Genomic DNA, 21566 nt, shown 5'->3' on the forward strand with positions numbered 1-21566 from the left:
ACTTCCAGAAGCAGTTGGAGCCATTTTCAAGAGCCACCAGTATATTCTATAGTTTACTGCATTTGTCTTTGCTGAAGAGTTGGAGGCTTCCAACTCTTGGCGCACTTGGCTTGTGACCTGAATAAAGCTGTCAGTGGGGCGCTTCCAAACATTGTCAGAGTCATGTTAGAAAATCAGAATATTGGTGTATCCTACCATTAAAAGGATCTTAGAACCATGGGATGTTAAGATTGGAAAGGCTTAAAAAATTTTTTTTTCAGTCTAACTCCTTCACCTTAAAAGAAAGTGAATATTTTTCACTGATAAGAAAACTTATGTTTGGGAAGATTTACTTACTAACCTGAAGAAAAGAGAGCCAAGAGAAAAACACATTTCTCCAGGCTGTTAGTATGTTTCTGAGCTATAATGAGGGTCTTCTTGAATCGCCAGGCTGAGGGTTGTGCTTGTGAAGTATACTGAGACCACTGGATGAGTGGTTACAAATACCTTTCACCATTCAGTATTTCTATCTCAAAAGGATTGCCTTATTAAAAGGTGTAATTTTCCGGCACAACAAATCCGATAGTGCGTGGTGGTTTCTCTCACGCCACCCTCGTGGATCTGCATCTGTGGCGTTAAACGTGAGACTCCAGGAGCCAAACTTCTGCAGTCGATTTTTTCATATCTTCTCGTTCCCTTCTTTTCTGTTTTTTATTGCATATAGCTGAACATTTTTCTTTTTCCCTAGAGTGTTACCCTTGGAGACTGTGGTAACTACAATGTCACAACACTAATGGTTTGCCTCTAGCTAGTACTTGGCATAATGGCCACAAAGTTCTGAAATCAAAATTTCTGAATCTTTTGAGTAATGATTGGTATCTTCCCCCTGTGCTGTTTTATGGATTAGTTCAGGGACAGAAGAAAATAATCCGAAAAAGCAATTGAATATTTAGTGCTATATAATAAAAATTACAATAGCTACCATTTACTGAGGATTGATTCTATACCATGCACTGTGCGAAGCCCTTAATGTGCGTCTCACTTAATCCTTAGAACAGCCTTTTGTAGGAGGTGTTATCACCATCTTATGGATGAAGAAATTGAGGCTTGGAGAGGATAAGCAGCTTACTCAAGGTCACAGAATTAGTACATGGTAGAAATATATATATATATCATAAAATTGATCAAGGAAAGGAACTGATCTTCAGCCAACAATATTTACCTCAGAAATACTTGGGGTTTTTTTTTAGCTTAGAAACAGAACCAAGCCCATCACCATAATACTTAATTATTTGATAAATCTTTCAAATAAAAAAGGCCTTATTGGATTTTTCACTTAAGAGTCCTTGCCCTAACACCTCCCACACCGAGCACTGAGTTACATGCTTACACTGCAAGAATCACCAACATGTGTTGTTGGTATCCTGACTATTGCTGTTGTTATCCCAAAGCACCCAACTGCCTGCTCCTTTCTGGCCACAGACAATGTTGTGTGTCCCAGGAAGGCAAAAAAATCCCCCTAAAACCAGAATCCATAGGTCTGGAGGAACCGCTGTAGAGGTGATCAGTGACTGAGGTGATTTAATCCACTCATGCAGAAAAACGGAAATTCAGATTTTCCAAAAGACAAAGTAGACTTTCCAAGATGGTTTTTCAGAATTATCTTTCATAGAAACCTTAAATAGCCAGCTATTTTTCTGCATCTAAAATATGGTTTGATTCACCCAGAAGTTTCTCATGCCTGGTTTTTTGAGGGCATATTTATATGTAAAGCTGGATACATATGTATAAAATTAATATTCTATTGTCATTCAGATAGAGCGCACAAGATTATTAGGCTCAGTTGAAACTACTGACGCTGAGAAAAAACCATCATCATTAGCAAGATAAGACTGGAGCAGTTTCTGAAACATCAAAGAGGCAGTTTATTGTCACTTCCCTAGAGTGGTGGAGGAAGGCCAAAGCATCCTGGAGGTTGTAATGGATCTTCTGATTTTCCTCAGAAACTAACAAGGAGAGAAATAGCTTAATTCTTGAGGGAAAGGAGGGTAAGTGCGTTCTTCACACTCTGGAGATTCGGATGTGTGTTCATTAAGTTCAATCAGATGGTGACTAATAGGAAAAAGGAAAAGAACTACAAGGTGAAAAACAATGAGCTTAAACTTTCAGGTTTTTCATACAAGATCTCAAATTATGCTGGTTCCTTTACAGATGTTAAACTTGCTATAAAGTCTGTCAAAATAAAAACATTTATAGATTCAGGAGAGTAAGTGATATGATGATACTTACCAAAAGTAAATTAAGGAAACACTAGTAGTCATTTTCTTCAGTAAAGAGCTTTACCATTTACAGTCCAGGTACTTAGTGTGGCCCATGGGTCCATAACATCTCATCTCCTGGGAGCTTATTAAAAATGCAGACTCTCCGCCCCACCTCAGATCTAGGAAATAAGCTTCCGTATGTTAACAGGTTCCCCAGTGATTCTTATGCACATTAAGGTTTGAGAAGTCTCGGTCTGCAAAGGACTTTTATGTGCATCGTCTTCCCTGCCAGGGCAGCACGAATGCAGAAGTGATATTGACCTTACCACACTCAGGAATCACTTCCCTGCAGTGAGGGAAATAATGGTAATGATGACAACTGGGGTTCCTTACGTCCCTGCTGCACACCAGTCACTCTGCCCAGGTGAGCACAGCCATTTCATCCTCATCACACCCCATGAGGGAGGTATTAGTAGCTCCATTTGACAGATGAGGAAAATGGAACTCAAGAGAGTAACTCGCCCAAGATCACACAGCCAGGAAGTGCTAGAGCCTGGATAGTTCCCTGATCTCAGAGCCCCTGTTCAAGAACATGCTGGAATGAGAAAGGGGTTATTACAGTGGACCTCAGCCTTGGCTGCATTTTAGAATTGCCTGGGGAGCATAACAAAACACTGATGCCCACTGTCTTAGTGTACTCAGGCTGCTATAACAAAATACCACAGACTGCGTGGCTTGTAGACAGCAGAAATTTATTGCTCACAGTTCTGGAAGCTGGAAGTCTGAGATGAAGGTACCAGCATGGTAGGTGAGGTTGGGTGACCCTCTTCTAGATCGTGGCAGAAGCTGCTAGAGATCTCTCTGACGCGCCTTTTAAAACAGCACTAACCTTATTCATGAGTGTTCCACTTGCATGACCCAGTCCCCTCCCAAAGGCCCCACCTCTGATGGGGTTAGGATTTCCACATAGAAAATTTGTGGGAATAGAAACATTCAGACCATAGCACTCACCTCAACCCCCTGCTTAGAGATTCTGATTTAATTGGTCTGGGGTCCAGGCTTGGCACTGGAATTTTTAAAAGCTCCCCCTAAGATTTTAATGTGTACCCCAAAGTTGACACTGTTTGGCACTGTTGACAGAACCTGTCTTGGGGATAGTTTACCTGCCTCGGTTCACTTGTTGACAGGTAGACTTTGAGACAGCTGGCACTGAGAATGCCAGAGTAGTGGTGTAAATACCCAGAGCATTTAATGCATTGTTACATGCAATAACCTCATTGTATTCAGGAAGAGAGAAATTGATTACAGCCATCTAGATCTGCCTAACTCTCTAAAGGCAGATTAGGCATCTTTTGCAATCTTTATGATGATTGCAAAGTTCTTTTATTCACTCCTTACACAGCCTGGCTGTCATCTCCAAGCACCACTTAAAATCCTGTGTTTAGATCTGCACGTGGGTCTCAGTATTAGCCACCGAAGTGTTGAAAATAGATACCAAACTCCAAATCGTGCTCTATCGTTTGGCAACAGGAGTTTGCTATTTCTTTATGTAAATATTTCATTTAATCCTTACCTTACCGTATTTCTCAGGTGAGCAAACTGAGGTTCAGAGAAAATAAGCAATTTGGTGGAGCTACACTTTGAGTTAGGTCAAAAAAAACTTTGGAGGGTCTGATGTGAACCAAACACTGAGCGGAATCTCAGGGCTCTAGAAATGAAGAATGTAAGGTCATTTGCTTCATGGAGCTCACAGTCTTGAAGGGTAGATGAATGGGCTAGGGCAGCACTGTCCACTAGAAAGATAATACAAGCTACAAACATAGTTTAATTTTTCCTAGTGGCCACATTTTAAAAGGTTAAAAAAAGTAAAAATAAATTTAACCATATATTTTGCTTGACTCAATACATAAAAGACTATCATTTCAGCATGTAATCAGTATGAAAATTAATGACATTCTTTTTGAAATGCCATTTGAAATCCTGGGTGTATTTAATATTATAGCACATCTCAATTTGGACTAGCCATGTTTCAAAAGCTCAGTAGTCACATGTGGCCACTAGCCACCGTACTAGGCAGTGCATGTCTAGAGACATTGAGGAAAGCCTGTCTTTGTTGTTGTTGGAGGAGCAGGGGTCAGGGGAAGTTGGTTGTTTATTGCTACCATTTTCTACTCTAAATGGTACCTAAAAGCCCCCAGCTTGGGCTAAGTGCAGTGCTATATTCCTTAGGCTGTATCTCTGCACACAGTGAAATAATGCAGCATGCTTCTTAGACCTTTAGCTGTAAATGCTCTCATATATCAATTTTAGCAAAACACTGATTTCAACCTTTGACAGTGTTTCCCAGGCTAGCCTAGAGAAAAGTTACCTGTCTCCCCCAGGCCTCATGACCCACTGGTTCCTCCTGTTGGTTTTTAAGAATCAATCTAAACAATAATTGTTTCACTTTATTAGAATATTTTAAAAATTGGCAAGATCACAAACTGTGTTCTATAGAACTCCTCTTCCAGGAGATGTAGATAAGGCTTTCTGTAATTAAATAATTTGAGATAGTAGATCCCCCTCCAGGAACTTCATCCTGCATGTTAGCATGTGAAAGGCTCTGAGAAGTCCTGTATTAGCTTTGATTGACCCATTGTTTCACACTCACTTCACCACGAAAGACACATGTGTCTCAAGACATCTGTTAGCATCTCATGGGACACAGCTACTCCCAAAGCAAGGTTCAGAAAACACAAAATTACTTTTGATTACTTTTGTTACTTTGCTCTGACCTGTCTTTCCCACTAGCAGGGTAAGGCATAGAACTTTCCTTTTTCAATCCAAATTTACAATCTAATTTAATCTAATTTATAGTGCAAACTAGTGAGTGACTCTTCAGGCCAACAGACCTTGAGAACTGCCTTTATTTCTGTGGAAATACTGTCTTTCCACCTACTTAGTCTGAAATCATTCTGTGTTTAAGTGAACCATTGTAGAGAGCAGACTTGAAGAGGAATGTAGAACAGGGACTAACTTCAAATACCATGAGAGACTGAAACTGCTGCCCAAAACTGGGTTAGAAAACACTGGGAGCCCATAGTTCTCCATGGTCAAGCCCAACTATGGTTACATTTGTGATTTTGATCAATCGGAATATGTCCAAGGTCCAGCCCAATAATTAAAGTTTCATGATTAGATTATTTCATTATATTAAGGAAAGACCATTCCTTCTTTTGAGGAACCCTTCACTGGCAACCCAGGCACCATGTCGGTTAGGAGGTGTTATCAAGGGTGGGATGTTCATTACTTCAGAAACTGCAGGACTCTGGTCAGTGGAGAAACTGCTCAGTGCCGCACTAAACCGTTCCACACCTGCTTGGACAGAGAGCCAAACTCATTCTCTTTCTCCACGCCTCTTGAATTTTTTCTAGGACTAAAGTATTCTTTCTTATTTCATGTGTTGTTTTTGCCTCAGGGGTACAGTGTCTTTCAGTAATAGAGTTTCCTCGGTTCCTCTAAGGATTATAGATGGCTATGTGCAATCTCTAAGCCCCCAGTGTGGCTTTTTTCACCTAATTTATGCAGATGCCTCATAAGAGAAAACTTACTCTTTTGTCTCTTACCCAGTTTTTTTGTAATGAGCTGTGCAGGATTTTTGTAATTTAATGGATGGGTATGTTTAAAGCATTTGTGAATTACTTATGAATATTTTTATGCTGAATACATTTCATTAATGATTTTTTTAAAAAATCACTGTTAAGCCAATTAACCCTGTCTTATTAATGATTGGTGATAATCCTTTTTTTCAGCAGACCTTTATGAACTATTGCAGATGAGCACATCATAAAAAGAAATACGAATCCTTTTGCTGAAAAGCCTACACGTATCGATCTGTACTATTTTCTGTTACTGAAGTTTATGGTGTAAAAGCACTCTTTATTCTCTTTTTCCCCACGAGAAGAGCCTTTGGAGGGCCAGTGGTCATTATAGTGAGCACCTAGTGGCTCTGGGGCTTCGTGTATTGTTTGCATTGCCTCCGTTCCTCCACCTTTTGTCCCGTGAGCTCGTGCCTCCCCCGCCACGTCTTGAGCAGCAACCTGTGTTCATCACCTCTTGTCCCCGATGCGCACTACAGTACTGCAGTAAATGTTTGCTGAAAGAATGATAAAGACATTTTAGCAAATTATGTCCAAGTCAACAGAGATTAATAAATCAACTTATTTTCACTCTGGAGGGCTCACAGGACCTGATCCTAAGGAGATGAGATAGGAAACAGGTACACACTAACAGTAACCAGCTGTCTGACTTTGGGTAGGTTGCTCCCCTTCTTTGTACTTCAATTTCTCCATCTGGAAAATGAATGATTAATAACTTTGCATCCCCCCGAGTAATACTATAAAGATAAAGGGAAGAGAGATATGAGAGCAGGGTGAGCCCTTTGGAGGCGAGATCTGTGTAACACTCAGTCGCTGTAATTGCCACTGTTACTATTCCTCCAGGGTGTGCAGTGAATTCACTTTAGTCCTTTGAAGAACACAGAGGCGAGCTAGCAGGGTGGAGGGTTCATACTGGTGAGACATGGAAGATGAGGTTGGTTAAGCAGTTTAGAATCCATCTTTTCAGTATTGGGAAAACTGTGGGACTTTGTCTCAAAGAATTACTTTCCCCTACTTCCATCCTAAGTTGATAACGTACATGAAGGCTCAGGAGAGTGATATAGAAATGATTTCTAAGTCACTGGACATGATAGTGCCTCCTCAAATTCCACCTCCTCTCCCTGTATCTTGCTCACAGAAACCTTGGTTTATTGCCCAGTTGCCATTAAATGCTGTCAAATATACTGGTGAAGAACTTGAACTCTAGGATTAGATTGCCTGAGTTCAAATTCCAGCTTGCTACTTTCTCGTTGCATGACTTTGGGCAAGTTCCTTAACCTCTCAGTGACTCATCTGGAACATGAGGATAATTATAGTACTCAACTCATATGCTCCTGTGAGAATTACCTCAACATATGAAATGTCTGAAACAGTGCCTGGCACATAGTAAGTCCTCAGGAACTTTAGCTATTAATATTAAAATGGATATTATTAATGCTGGGAATTGAACTAGGCATTATATACGTGATATTCTGTCATCTAACAATAGGTCTAAGACCGAGATTTGGCCAAAGCTGAATCCCACTGGAGCACAAACTCTGTACTTGATTTATGAGTAAATATTAGATATAGCTCCTTTATTTGAAGGTTAAACAGGGATAAAAAGAGAGATAAGTGAAAAATTGCTACAAAATAAGGGAGAGGCAACACTGATTCTCAGAAGGTAAGCACACATTTAAATACTGTTTACTGCAGGAACTAAGAGAGAGGTTTACATGAGTTTGGTGTCCTAGGAGGTGCAAAAAGCTTTTCTCTATTTCATGTTTTCTACATTGAATATAATAACAGTATTATCTAAGAAACAGGAAATCTGATTTACAATAGCTTAAACAAATAGGGGCTTATTTTTCTCACAAAATAGTAAGTGTGAGACACCTGACATTGGTTCAGAGATTAAGGGATAACAGGGCCTATTACTCTGCAGTTCCCTTGGCCTTTCTTTCATGCTAATCTCATATGCCTCATGGTGATATGGTAGCTGCTGAAGCTCTAGGCATCATGACTTGCTCAAATCAGGAGAAGCAGGGGACACTGAGCCAGCTGCTTCTGTATCCTTTTATCAGAAAAGTAAAAGCAAAAGCTTTCTCTAAAATGCCCACAGACTTCTGCTTTTGTCTACTGAGCATGGTAGTGTCACTTGACCAATCCTGACTGCAAAGGAGGCTGCGAAAGTGAACAGTTGGCTTTCTAGCTCCATAGCCAGAGGCAGCAAGGGAGAAGAAGTTGAAAATGAGTGTTGGGTGAGCCAAACTTTGCTGTCTGCTAGAAGTGATTTTTAATGTGTATTATTTTTATAATTAAAAACATTTTTTTGAGATTATTGTGTTCAATTTTGAGCTATTATAGAATCTCAGAAATGTGAAAATACGCATACCAGAAGGACAAAAAGAAAGCCACAGAAGCATTAAAGTTGTCTGCTCAGCGGGTCTTGACATCAGTAGTATTCTACATTAGCATTCCTGTCTGTGACCAGAGCGGGAGAGAGTGGGTCATTCCTTTACATGTATATGGAAGAAGTGGTTGGCCGAGACAGGAGTGTAGATGGGCAGGACTGGTCTGGCAGGATAGACAGACAGGGACCCACCCCTTCCTGATGCAGCCTGTAGTATGTCAGGACAACGAATGTTTGGGAAGCCCAAGTGACGGTGATTTCTACAGGTTTCTCTGATCCTCTGAGTCCACAACTTGAATGAAGGAGGTACTAAAGAAGGTAATGGAGATTCAGATGTAAAGCGGTGCACAAGAGGAAGACACATTTAAATATTCTGTGATGTGCATGGGTGAGCCAGCGTCAGGAGCCTCTAATTTCCTCAGTAAATTAAGCAGAAAGGGAAGAAAAACTGAAAATACTAAATGGATTCATAATTTCAATCCCATTTTGCTCTTTTCCATGTTTTTGAAATTGCCCTAACCAGAAGCCCATGTACTAATAGAAAAATGAGCAGAATATATGAATCACTTGTTTTGATAGCATTATGCTTAATCTAGCTAGAACACTTCACACAATCATAGAGTTTGAGTTTTCCATCCAGTATGAATTTTTAAAATGAAGCTTTTCAGACCCAATTGCTTTGGGAAGGCAGATTTCATAATTTGCTCTCCAGCCCTCCTGGAAAATCCATCTGTCTTCTCAATTGAATTTGCAAAGTGAAATCATTTTGAAGAGCTGTTCTTTTGGCCAGCTCTTCTGCTCCTCCTCCCTTTCCCTGTTTGTTTCCAGGGCTCCCTGTTGGTCTGGGCAGACCATGCCATGCTCTCATCCTCTCTGGGCCGATGGAATGATGCGGCCTTGGGAAATGGGCTTTGTCCTCACCGCAGATTGTACAGCTGAAATTCTGCATCAGTTGCTGCTTCAGACTCTGAGAGGGGCAGAGTAGTCCAGGGGAGAAGCGCTAGGCTGGAAGGCGGTGGGCCTGAGCTCAGGTCCTCATGGATAACTTAGTGACCACATGGCCTTTGTGAGTGTCTTCAAAAGCAGGCCCAGCCTCCCTGCCCATGTCCTGGAGTCAGATAACAGAGGCCCGAGGACTTGAAAACTGACAAGTGTCGTGAAATGTTGGATTTAATTCTGCTCAATAATTCAATGAACAGTTTTGGAAACACTGAGTTTCAGGTTTTCTGAAGTGTATCCAGTAGGCAGTTAGATTTATGAGACTAACGTTTAGGAGAGAACTCTGAGCTGGAATTGCATACTTGGGAGTCATATAATTGGTTCTTGGTGTTGTGGTACTGAATGAGACCACAAAGGGGAATTTTGCATATTACTCTCATTATTACTGCTACTACTATTTTTATTATTTAGGGAAGGTTTCCCCTCTTCTTTTTTTTTTTTTTAACATTTTTTATTGATTTATAATCATTTTACAATGTTGTGTCAAATTCCAGTGTTCAGCACAATTCCCTCTTCTTAATTATCATAATGAAATTGAGAGGAAGCCCCTATATGGTGTCTTTTAATTTATCTTCTCAATGAATTATATTTCACAGGTAAGAAATTGGTGAAGGGGATCAGTCAGCATGCCAGATTTTTAAAATTAGGATTTCCAGTTTTGTAGTCTTTTGATTAAATTATTGGATACCAGCCAAAAGACTTCCCAATTAATTCGTTTCGATGATTTATTTTAACAACTTCAACTGTATGGCAGTATAGAAGTGAAGTTGTTTTTTTCAGGTTATTAATTAGTGCCAGGGTATAAAATCACCTCAGCATCCAGTGTTTCTCAGCATGGTCCCTTGGCATCAAGGATGCAATGGCTTTTTATTGTGCAGGACTCACTCACATGGGGCAGACTTTCTGGTACCCTTGGTCCCATCCACAGCCTTCCAGTGTGGGCCCCCAGATATTTTGACAACCAGAATTGCCCGTTTGTATTTCCAAATGCCCTTGTGGGGCCTCTTCTCCCACATGCACACACTGAGACCCTTCAGGAAATGGGCTCCATTTCTCACATCACATGCAGAGCTTGGCTATAATGTTCTGAGAGCCCTAAATTTTGCATTCACCTAAGATGAGGTGATCTGGTATCAAGTTCCCTTCGGTGTACTCAACTTTGGAAATATGATGACATCTAAGACTTAAAGTGAATTACACTCTATAGTAAAATAATGTCAGAAGGAATGGCATATTTTGATTTTGTTTTTGGTAATATCAGGCACTACTGAAGCTGTTTGGAATAATATCAATACCCTAGAAAATGGAGTGTCACACCTTGGGTTTCATGATTTTATTTGATCTTCCTAACAGCTGCCTGAAATAGATGAAAACTTGAGGCCAGGAGAAGTTGTGACGGTCCTCAGAGCACGAAACAGTAAAGTGGTAGAACCAGGAACAGGGAACTTCTAACTCTGGTCGCACTGCCTTTCCACCATAGAGTACTGCAGTATTTCCAAGTAACTGGCACTTTTGGGTTATTAAAGCTGGTAGAACAGGGCCAATGAAACAAGTTATAGCAAAGCCCAGGAGTGACAGGCTAAGGGCATCGGCCAATTACCCAGGCAAAGTCAGCTGAGCATGCAAGAGATGTAAAGGGGGTTTTTGATTGCTTGCTTGTTTTTAACTTGTTTCATTCCATAAGGGATTCTACTTGCTTTATAATATTAAATGATGATCCACTAGAAATAGAAAATCAAGATCAGGGAAATACAAATAAAAGTAGGAAACCAGAATTAGGGAAAAGAGCCTAAACATGCAGCCCATAAAGTGAAACATCATTGTTAAACAGAGTTTCATATTTGGGTCAGAGCTTCCCAGTGGCCAAAACAAAAAGGGAGACACGTAATTCTCATTACCCAAAAGATAGAATTCCTTAGGGGGAGGAAAACTAAATTCTAAAAGAAATTTCTCTGAAAAGGTTTCATACAAGGTATTTTGGTAACAAAATTTACAGTATCAATCAAATTGTAACAGCAAAGATTATAGTAGATTACAGTGTGCTTTTCCTAATACCAAACTCAAATCAAAAGCAAATCAACCAACCTTAGGGCATTAAGATTAAACCTCAATTCACTGAAGCCTGTTCTGTGTGGGTCTGAGGTAAGTTGGTTCAAGTTTATGGATTTTAGTGGTCTCACTTGATCCAGGGCTAGAATGAAAACATCCAGAGGGGTAGATGACCCCACAATCCCTCGTGAAATGTCTATTAATACATATCTCCCTTCTCACACTGAGTTTTAGGATAGTTTGAAATTGTAGGTAATGATAAGGGCTTGGGGTATTGATATTGGATGGCTCATCCCTCAGGGTGTGCGAGGCTCTGTGCAGTAACAACAGCCCACAGATCTTAGTGGCCCAAAAGAAGAGAATATTCTGTTCATACACAGCCGACCACAGGTCTGTGTAACCCTCAGGGCGTCTCTGTAATCCCTGCCTTCCGTGGCTCTCTCTTCCTATAGCAGCTCCTCCTGGAGCGTGTAGCCTCCACAGCTAGTGAGGCAAAGGAAGAGAGCGTGGAATATTGTATCCAGCTCTTCAGTTCTTCTGTCTGGAAGTAACACATCACTTCTGTTCACATTTCATTGGGCAAAGCAAGTCACCTGGCCATGCCTAACTTCTAATGAGTAGAGAAATAGATACCTGGACGTAGAGGAGAACCAGAAAATAGGGAACATTAACAAAGTCTATCACAGAGTGGGGAGAAAGGCAGGCCAAGCCAAGTGAAGGGCTGCGTGGGGTAAGAACGTCAGGCAAGGCAGGGTAGGAGTGCGCGGTAGGGTGGGTGGACAGCTCCGTGGCTGGCACAGCGTGGGTGCCCAGGCAACAGTGGCTGGGCTGGGCCTGCATCCGGAAAGCTCGGAAATGCCATTTTAACTGGCCTATGCTTTACACTGCTGGCCAGAGGGACCCTCAGGAGGTGCTCTGGGCAGGGGGTACTGGTCCAGTTTCTAGAGGCTCAGCTCAAGGAGGGAGCAGAAGCAGCTATCTCTGCATTTCAGTGATTCTACCCCAGGCCTTGAAACAAAAGAAACGTTTGTTTCGTATTGAAACTAACTCCCTGTAACATTCTCTGCATTGTTAACTTATGAGGGTGCCTCCCACCTCTTATTGTGATCCAGAATGAAAACCAGGCACGCTTTGCCTTTTCCAAACAGTGACTAATGGCCAGGCTTGGCCAGGCAGGCTCAGCCTATTTTTCACTCTGCTCTGGGCTCCCCACCAAGTTCTCTCACAGTGGCCGGGCGGCCGTTAGGGATGCCTGTGCCTAGCACTTCCTACCTCGTCATCCATCTCCAGAGTGCCCCTCTGCAGCCACCTCCTTTTTAATAGGTTTAATTATTACTTCCCTTACTTCATGGCACAATTAATCTTCCCCATGGCCTCAGGATTTACAGCTGAACAGGCCCAGGGAATTTCTGAGCTGTTCACCTGCAGTCTCAGTTTTTAAGTATCCGAAGAAAGTAGAAGTGGGGCCAGGTACTAAGCAATGAAATATTTGTGAGCTCCAGTGGGCTCCGGCTGGCTTCTTGTCACCATCATGAAGCCCAGGCCTTTGGGACAGTTGGCACAGAGGCAGGAGGGGCTGCAGAGGAACTACCTCTGTCTCTGTTCAGCCTAAGGGAAGCCTTGAGGGCCAGGGATTGAGCAATTAGGGCCTCTCTGCTTCTCTTTTGGCTGCATTTTATCTCCTCCAAGTTTAGTTATAAGAAAAGTCAGTTCTGGGGATCTAATGCACAGCCTGGTGACTATAGCTAATAATACTGAATTGTACACCTGCTAAAAGAGTACATCTTAGGCATTCTCACCACATAAAGGTGATGGGTGTGTTAATTAACTTGATTGTGATAATCATTTCACAATGCATGTGTATATCCAGTCATCACATTGTACACTTTAAATATATGTAATTTTATTTGTCAATTAAACCTCAGTAAAGCTGGGGGATGGTGTGTAAGACAGACAGTTTCGAGCGAAGTGTGTTTGTGGGAGGGAGAGGTAGCATATGCGAGGATTTCCTGGGCTTTATTACAGCAGGCTCCTCAGAACTGAAACAGAGGGGAAGAGCCACTGGGATCTGGAACGGAAGTGCCACTGTACTCTCAATGTCACTGAAGACATCCTAAATTGCTGTTGAAGCAAAAGAAGATAATAGGCTCTTAACTTCACTTATCCTTTGGAGGAATAGGAAGAGTCTGGTGGGCTTGGTAGAAAAAGCAGACAGATGTAATTAAGATAAATGATGGCAGAAGAGACACGTGATGGCCTAAGAGCTCTTCAGGGGTGATGCCCACTCAGATGATCGCATCTGCCGCCGCCTCCTACATTCCCGAGTCTCCTAGGATTTTCTCGTCTCTAATGTCTACTTCTCTGCTCTAGAAACAAATTTAGCCCGACTACCAGTCCGTTTTTACACTGCTGCCACAAGGTTGGTTTGCCACAACAGTATACTAACGTTAAAAAAGAAGATATAGGTACAGAATCATGACCACCTTTCACTAGAAGTCATTCCAGATTCATTCCAGAAGGGGAGCAGGTGAATAGCATGGACTCCCGAGTCAGAAGAGCCTGGATTCCGACGTCAGCCCTGCCGCTTAGAGCTGTCTGGGCCTGAGTAAGTTCTTGAGCTTTCTGGGTCTCTGAGACCACAATAATGACCTTGCAGGATTGTTTTGGGGTGTGAATGAGATCGTCAGGTGGAGAGCCAGGCACAGGTTCTCAGGAAAAGCTGACCTACCAGGAAAATGCTTGTAGCTGAAATTGTGTGATGAGTAATTTTGGAATGCTCTGCCATTTAAAAATATCCATACCTTTGCTGTCTTCCACCAGCAAAAATAATGGATTTGTCTCTGGGGACAAAACTAGTCACCTGAAAATGAGTTAAGACATCTAGTTGGTTGCATGGATAACACAGATCACTGTGATTTCTTGCCTTTGATCACAGCCATTTGTTTCCTAACCAGGTCTGTCCCTTCTTCCCCACCCAACGCTTTGAGATATTTTAAGTACGATGTAGAGAACTCTACATGGAAACTTGAAATGGAGAGGATCCAGGGAACCTGAAGATGTGAAGTGTTGGAATAATGGGCCCCCTGGAGAAGCTGGGGACACTCTTCCTGGGAAGGAGGAGGCCTGGGAGAGCAGCTGAGAGGATGCAGTGCTGTGGAATACCCTGTGCAGCAGGTTTTCTCAGCTGCTTTTCCCACCGTCTCCCACTCTGCCTCTTTAATATAGACAAAGTCTCACCCTCTCCTGTAAGATCATTTGAAATTAAAGACAAAACTGAATATCACGTGGTTAAAAAATTCAGGGCAATGGGACAAAGCGCTGTGTTGTTCCGTCTACATGTATTTTCCTCCTGGCCTGGAAGACATGAAAAGAGGCTGGTGTGGCTGTAGAGGCAGGTGACCAGTTGATTTTTTTTTTCTACTGAGGTCATAAAGACAAAAATGAACTTATACATCCACATCAGGACTTAGCCATGAGGAAGTTTCCTGATTCAGTAGGAGCTACAGACCTTTCTGCATGTCTTGATTATTTGATTTAACTTTATATCATGGGAATATTCAAATGCCCACATTCACAGAGAATAGTATAATGACCCCCCACACACTCAAACCCAGTTATCAACATTTTGCTAATATTATTTCATCTGTTTTTTTAAACACACACATATACTTACGTTTCCTCTCTCATTGAGTATTTTTAAAGCAAATAGTGGATACCATGTTGCTTCATCTCTAAGTAAGTCCATATGTATTTCTAACAATGAGAAGTTTTTAAAGTACAGCTGCTGTCCCATGTCACACCTAGTGAGACTAAACATAGTTCCTGTATGTGTCCTGCTTGTCCTGAAAGCAGATGGGCTGGCACAGGTGACAGTGTGTGGGTTAAGAGTCCCCTCCTCAGCTCTGTTGTCAGTTCACTTTCTCTCACTGGACCTGGGTCACGTCACTGGGCCTGGGTCACATCATTTATAAGGTGAGTCTGTGGAGAGGAGAGGGCTCTTCCAGTTCCCAAATCTTGATATTTCCTCTGGAAATCGCTGGTGATCTGGCGAGGATGTAGCAGAATTCAACCTGTTTGAATGCAGCAGGAAAGAATGGATGAGCTCTTAAAGCCCCGCTTGGATCGTGCACTGTTAACAATCAGAACAATAGTATTCTCAGTAAACGAGAGAAGTGCATGTTGTTTGTGGAAGTATACTAAGACCCTGTTTGCAGAGAATTCACTAGAGAAAAGGCTGCCAAAATTCACTGCTGAAATGCTACTGTTCTAATTTCAGCAGAATTTTTCTGCTAGGCTTGTCCTGTTCACACCTCCCTTGGTCTTTGCTGGAAATGGTGAGTAATAGAGCCAGCCTGTAGGGAGCACTTGCTGTGGCCCAGGCACTTATGCTGGTTTCTCTGAATAAGCGTGACTCTGTGGGTATTACTGTTCCCGGGGCCGTGACCGTTCCTCAAACATAGCTGGAGGCTTACTGCAGGGATGTATAGATCCATACCCGCGAGTCCTTTGTCCACACACCCTGTGAGAAGTAGGTTTTGTGAGGCTCTTCTGCCCCACTAATCTTCATTTAATTCCCCTCCCTGCAGCACGTTGTCACCCAGCACGCCCCTGCTGACAAGCCCTCTGTAAGTCTTCATCTGAGTGGCAGCCCTGGAAAATCAAGCTGTGGCCTCGAAAGGGAAGGAGGATCTGCAGATTATCTCCTCAGCATGTGCAGTCACTCTGCTGGCAGCTCTCAGGGCCGCTTTTATGTTCCCTCAACAAAGAAGGGCTGCCAAGAAGAGTGCAGTGTTTGGTTCAGAGTTCTCCAGGCTGGCGGCGGCTGGGGCAGTGGAGGCGCAGGCAGAAGGAGAAATCCCCATCTCAGCCGGCCCCTCTCCTCGTACCCCTGCCTGTGCCCAGAAGTCCTTGTTTGAGAATCTTCCTATGATTCTTTATAGATCCTTGGAAGTGTCCGCCAAGGAGGAAGGGGGGCGGGAGTGCGCAGGCAAGCTGGCTGGAGGTCAGATCATTTTGCCATAAGCAGCAGGCAGTTTCTTTCACAAATCATGGAACCCTGGGAGCCATTATCATCCCAACTGCTCCCTATTAACTAGCCAGACTCTTAAGGCCATGAGAGTAAGAGAAATAGAATTTCTTTTCCTTTGAACTCTCACTCTGAATACTGCTCGTACCATGTTTAGATAGCATGTATAGTTAACAAAGCATATTGATATGCGCTATTGTTTCTCATACCATTCCTTTGAGATGATTATAAGCTGACATTATTAATAAGAAAGCAAAAAACACCAAAAAGCTTTCAATTAAAAAACAAAAAAACAAACAAACAAAGACTCTGAGACAGAAAGAGACTATCTCAGAGATAACTCAGCTGAATGAGGTGGGAGCCAGGCTTGTAAAACAGGACTTAAAGTTCTATGCCTTTTCCACCATAGTGTGCCTTCCAGATACTCAGCCAGCTCCTCATAGGATGGGGTGCTAGCCAGGAGACCTGTGTGGTAGGTGGCATACAGAAAACCCAAGCTTCCTTAGTTGCCTTCTCTGAAGGTCCCACACCGCTTGCTTCCTCTTAACATCATCTTAGCAACCAATTAGTGATCATATTGGCTTAAAAATCATTGCAGTGAAATCCAAAAGCTATGGAAAAAAATCAGTGCAAAGGCATCACTGCGGGAGAAAGTGCTCGGAGAGCTATGTAGGTACTACTGTCCCTCCCCAGTTCTGGCTCTGTGCACTTATGGCTGGGCAGATATTTTGACCCTTATTTTAGAAGTGCAGAAGCTGAGACAAGAGGGAATAAATGATTCATTTCTCTAAGGGTACCTGGAAATTTGAAACCTACAAGTTTTCTCTTTAGATAAAGCAGTTTAGGGAAACAAGCCACATTCAGATCTTTAGAACTGAAATGTTTCTGTCACTAATAAGTTTCACTGAAAGGGTTCCGGGTGATGCTAAGGTAGTGCCTTTTGGGCAGCTTAGAGTTTCCAACCTTAAGACAGGTTCTGAAAAATTGATCCTTCCTGCTAGGTGCTGATGGTATCTCCAGCCCAGGAGAATGACCAGATCAAATCTTTGGGAATATTTCTCTTATTGGATCAGAGTTTCAAAAGTACTTTGAGTAGTTTTTAAAGCAAGGGTTATGCATTCATCATGGAAAACCATTTAAAATACAGATAAGCAAAATTTCACCACCCAAAGATTACTACTGTTAACATTAAAAAAAATACATCGGCTATATGTATAACTGTAAACATATGTGCACATACATACATCCTATTAATGCCTTTATTAAATGTACTGTTTTGTGAGCATATAGTCCCTTAATATATTGTAATTTTCCCTTTGTCAGTAAATAAACACCCTCACCATTTTTAATGGTACCATGTTATTCTGTCATACATATTAGCATGATTTACTTAGTCATTTTAAATTATGAAGTATTTTACTCATACAAGAAAATCCACAGAAGAATTACCATAGTTTATTTAATCTCTGCCACCTTGAGAATTCCCCTTCCAGGAAGCATATAATAATTTCAGTAACTAATATCTGAATTTTACTTTACAGTATACAATACACTTGCACACACATTATTTCATTTGCTCTTCACTACTATCCTCTAAGGTTGGGATCAAGATGATTGTTTTCCTCATTTTACAGATGAATTTTAAAAAGCTCAGAGAGGATAAGTGGTTTATTCAGTACCCTAAATCCAGCAATGTCATAGAGATGGCTGGACCCAGAGGTAGGCACGATTCCTATGGCAGGACAGACCTGTGGGGGCGAGGGAGTCAGAACCAGGAGAGTGGCCCTGGCATCCCCCTCTGTCCCCCGCTCATTCAGCTTTTGTTGTGTGTACTGGCATTATTTGTTTGATGTTTCATGTGTGCTTTCTGACCCCGTGTGCTTTCTGAGAGCAGATGCGTGTCTTCATTTCTCTCTGTACTACTGCTGCCCACCGCAAGGCTTAGTACACAATAAATACTTGGTTAGTAGTTGGTTCAGTGTGTAAGTGAATGAATGAAAGAGAGCTGGCATAGAGATAAGCAATGGTAGAGGCTGGATTTTGACAGCTTTCTTTCTTAATGCCTCTATTTTTAGTTCAGGCATTTTAGTGAGAACTCATCTTAGTGTTTTTGAGTTTTGTACTTCTGCAGGTTTTGGTCACCAGTGCAAAGTCCAACACTGATGTATGGAAAAGCGTGTTCAAAACCAGGGGCAAAGAGAAACCTGTTTACATACCAGATCCCTCTGCCTTTTCTGTGCCTCCTACCCTAGCCCCAACTGGGATGAACCAGGCTCTCCTTAAAGATGCCTCCCAAGTTACTTTTATGACTGCCCTCATTTGGAACTATTTGATATTTATGATGTTTATGATATATCTCATTTTGAACTGCTTGTAAAAACAACAGCTTAGTTTAGCAGCTTTAGCATCATTTATAAGGGTTGTTTGAAGTGCAGTTATTGTTGACTGTAAAAGCTGTAGAGCAGAATTACAAGAATTTTGGAATAGAAATCATTCAAATTCCATCACTTGTAACAAGGCAACTGTTTTTATTTTTGTGTAGCCCCTCAAGGTCTTGTCCATGTGCACACATTCATTTTCCTATCATTGTTACAGGGAGCATGCATTCTTGTTTTCTGCTTTTTCCAGTAAACATTATTGCAGAAATCCTTTTCCCCGTTTTTTCTGCATAAACTTCATAATTATCTTTTTAATGACTGCATATTCCCCTATTGAGCTGGTATACCAAAATGTGCTTATATAATCCCCCAGTGTTTGCCATTGAAGGTGTTTCTGATTTTCCACTAATCTATGGTGCTGCAGTGAAGATTGTTATGCATGTAGCTTTTGCATTTGTCAAATGATTCCCTTAGAAGATATTCCCCTGAGCAGGACTGCAGGGTCTGAGCAGTGCATGTGTGCGGCTCTTGGTGTTTATGTCCAGCAGGTGATGTGTTTACAGCTTCAGGACAACCTCCTCAGTAAAGGGCCTTGTTTAAATTTTTGGTTTGCTAATTTAGTAGAAGTAAAATGGTACTTCAGGGTTGCTTTATTTTGCATTTCTTTGATTATTAAAAGAAATTAACATTTTTCCCCTGTGGTTATTTTTGTATTTCCTTGGATGTGAGTTGTCTGCTCATACTTATTGTTCCTTGTCTGGTTTAGTAAATTAGGCTCTTGATTTTTTTTTTTTAAATCAAACTGAGTCAAATCTTTACACACAATAGCTACTAAAGTTTTTCATATATGTTTCATGTATTTTCCAGTATTGTGTTTGCCTTTTAATTTTAAATACTTATTTGTAGTGCAAAACTTCTTATTTTTGTAACCAAATCTGTCAGGGTTTTTTTTTTTTTTTTTTTAGCTGCTTTGAAGCTTGGAAAGATGTCCCCCTCTGGAGAGCTGATAAATATTTAATTCAAACTTCTGTTATTTTAAATTCTTTAATTCATCTGGACTGTATTTGAGTAAAAATTGAGTTGCAAATTAAATTTTTTCCCCAAATTGCTAATCAGTCATTCCAGCCTTTTTCTGTTCTTTCATTCTCTTTCTCAGGAATCATACACCAGATGAAAGGTGATTATGATACTGCACTGAAACTCCACAAGACCCACTTGTGCATCGCACAGGAGCTGAGTGATTATGCTGCCCAGGGCCGTGCCTATGGGAACATGGGCAATGCTTACAATGCTCTGGGCATGTACGACCAGGCGGTCAAGTACCACCGGCAGGAGCTGCAGATCTCCATGGAAGTGAATGACCGTGCCTCGCAGGCATCCACACACGGGAACCTTGCCGTGGCCTACCAGGCCCTAGGTGCCCATGACCGGGCACTGCAGCACTATCAGAACCACCTGAATATCGCCCGGGAGCTGCGTGACATCCAGAGTGAGGCCCGGGCCCTCAGCAATCTGGGTAATTTCCACTGCTCTCGAGGGGAGTATGTCCAGGCCGCCCCCTATTATGAACAGTACCTTCGGCTTGCTCCCGACCTGCAAGACATGGAAGGAGAAGGGAAGGTCTGCCACAATCTCGGCTATGCCCATTACTGCCTTGGAAATTACCAGGAGGCCGTGAAGTACTATGAGCAGGATCTGGCACTGGCCAAAGACCTGCATGACAAACTGAGCCAAGCAAAAGCTTACTGCAACTTGGGCTTAGCATTCAAGGCTCTGCTGAATTTCAGCAAAGCTGAAGAGTGTCAGAAGTACCTACTATCCCTAGCCCAGTCCCTGAATAATTCCCAGGCTAAATTTCGAGCCCTAGGGAACCTGGGCGATATATTCATCTGTAAAAAAGATATAAATGGTGCAATAAAATTCTATGAGCAGCAGCTGGGCTTAGCTCACCACGTAAAGGACAGGAGACTGGAGGCCAGTGCATATGCAGCCCTGGGCACTGCATACCGAATGATCCAGAAATACGACAAGGCCTTGGGGTATCACACACAGGAACTGGAGGTGTATCAGGAGCTGAGCGACCTGTCAGGAGAGTGCAGAGCTCATGGGCACCTGGCGGCTGTCTACATGGCCCTTGGGAAATACACAATGGCATTCAAGTGTTATGAAGAGCAGCTGGATCTAGGGCAGAAGCTGAAGGATCCAAGCCTAGAAGCGCAGGTCTATGGCAACATGGGCATCACGAAGATGAACATGAATGTAATGGAAGAAGCCATTGGCTACTTTGAGCAGCAGTTGGCCATGCTGCAGCAGCTGAGTGGAAACGAGTCTGTGCTGGACCGGGGCCGGGCCTATGGCAACCTGGGGGATTGCTACGAGGCCCTGGGTGACTATGAGGAAGCTATCAAGTATTATGAACAGTATTTATCTGTGGCCCAGAGTCTGAATCGCATGCAAGACCAAGCCAAGGCTTACCGGGGCCTAGGAAGCGGACACAGGTAAAAATGACAGAGGAGAGAAGTGTCTGATAAACCTGCACAAAGAGCAGTTGTGATGGTAACGGTCACTTAACATCTGCCGGGCAGTTTGTTAACTACAAAGCACTTTCATACCACCTCATTTGGTTCCTCCAAGGATCCTGTGAATTTAGCAGGGGCTTTTATTACCCTTATGTTATGGAGGAAGAAACTAAGGTCCAGAGACTATGCCCAAGATTACACAGCCTAAAAGGGAGTTAAACCAAGGGCTTGAGAGTTAAACCAAGGGCTCTCTGACTCCAGATGTAATGCCTTTTCCACTCCATCATAATGAGTATAAAAGAGATAATAGGAATGGGAAAGATGA

General features: G+C 42.2%; 1 protein-coding gene across 3 annotated transcripts in view; it reads left to right on the top strand.

Annotated features, from left to right (window-relative positions):
* TTC28 (tetratricopeptide repeat domain 28) overlaps positions 1 to 21566 on the top strand; it is a 477328-nt gene that overhangs the window by 373849 nt on the left and 81913 nt on the right. For all 3 annotated transcript variants that reach the window (XM_031442960.2, XM_031442961.2, XM_010992318.3), the window contains one exon: positions 19879 to 21220. In XM_031442960.2, the coding sequence (XP_031298820.1) occupies positions 19879 to 21220 (1342 nt within the window). The remainder of the gene's footprint in view (positions 1 to 19878; positions 21221 to 21566) is intronic.

Source organism: Camelus dromedarius, chromosome 31 (assembly GCF_036321535.1).
Source record: "Camelus dromedarius isolate mCamDro1 chromosome 31, mCamDro1.pat, whole genome shotgun sequence".
NCBI classification, from domain to species: Eukaryota; Metazoa; Chordata; class Mammalia; order Artiodactyla; family Camelidae; genus Camelus; species Camelus dromedarius.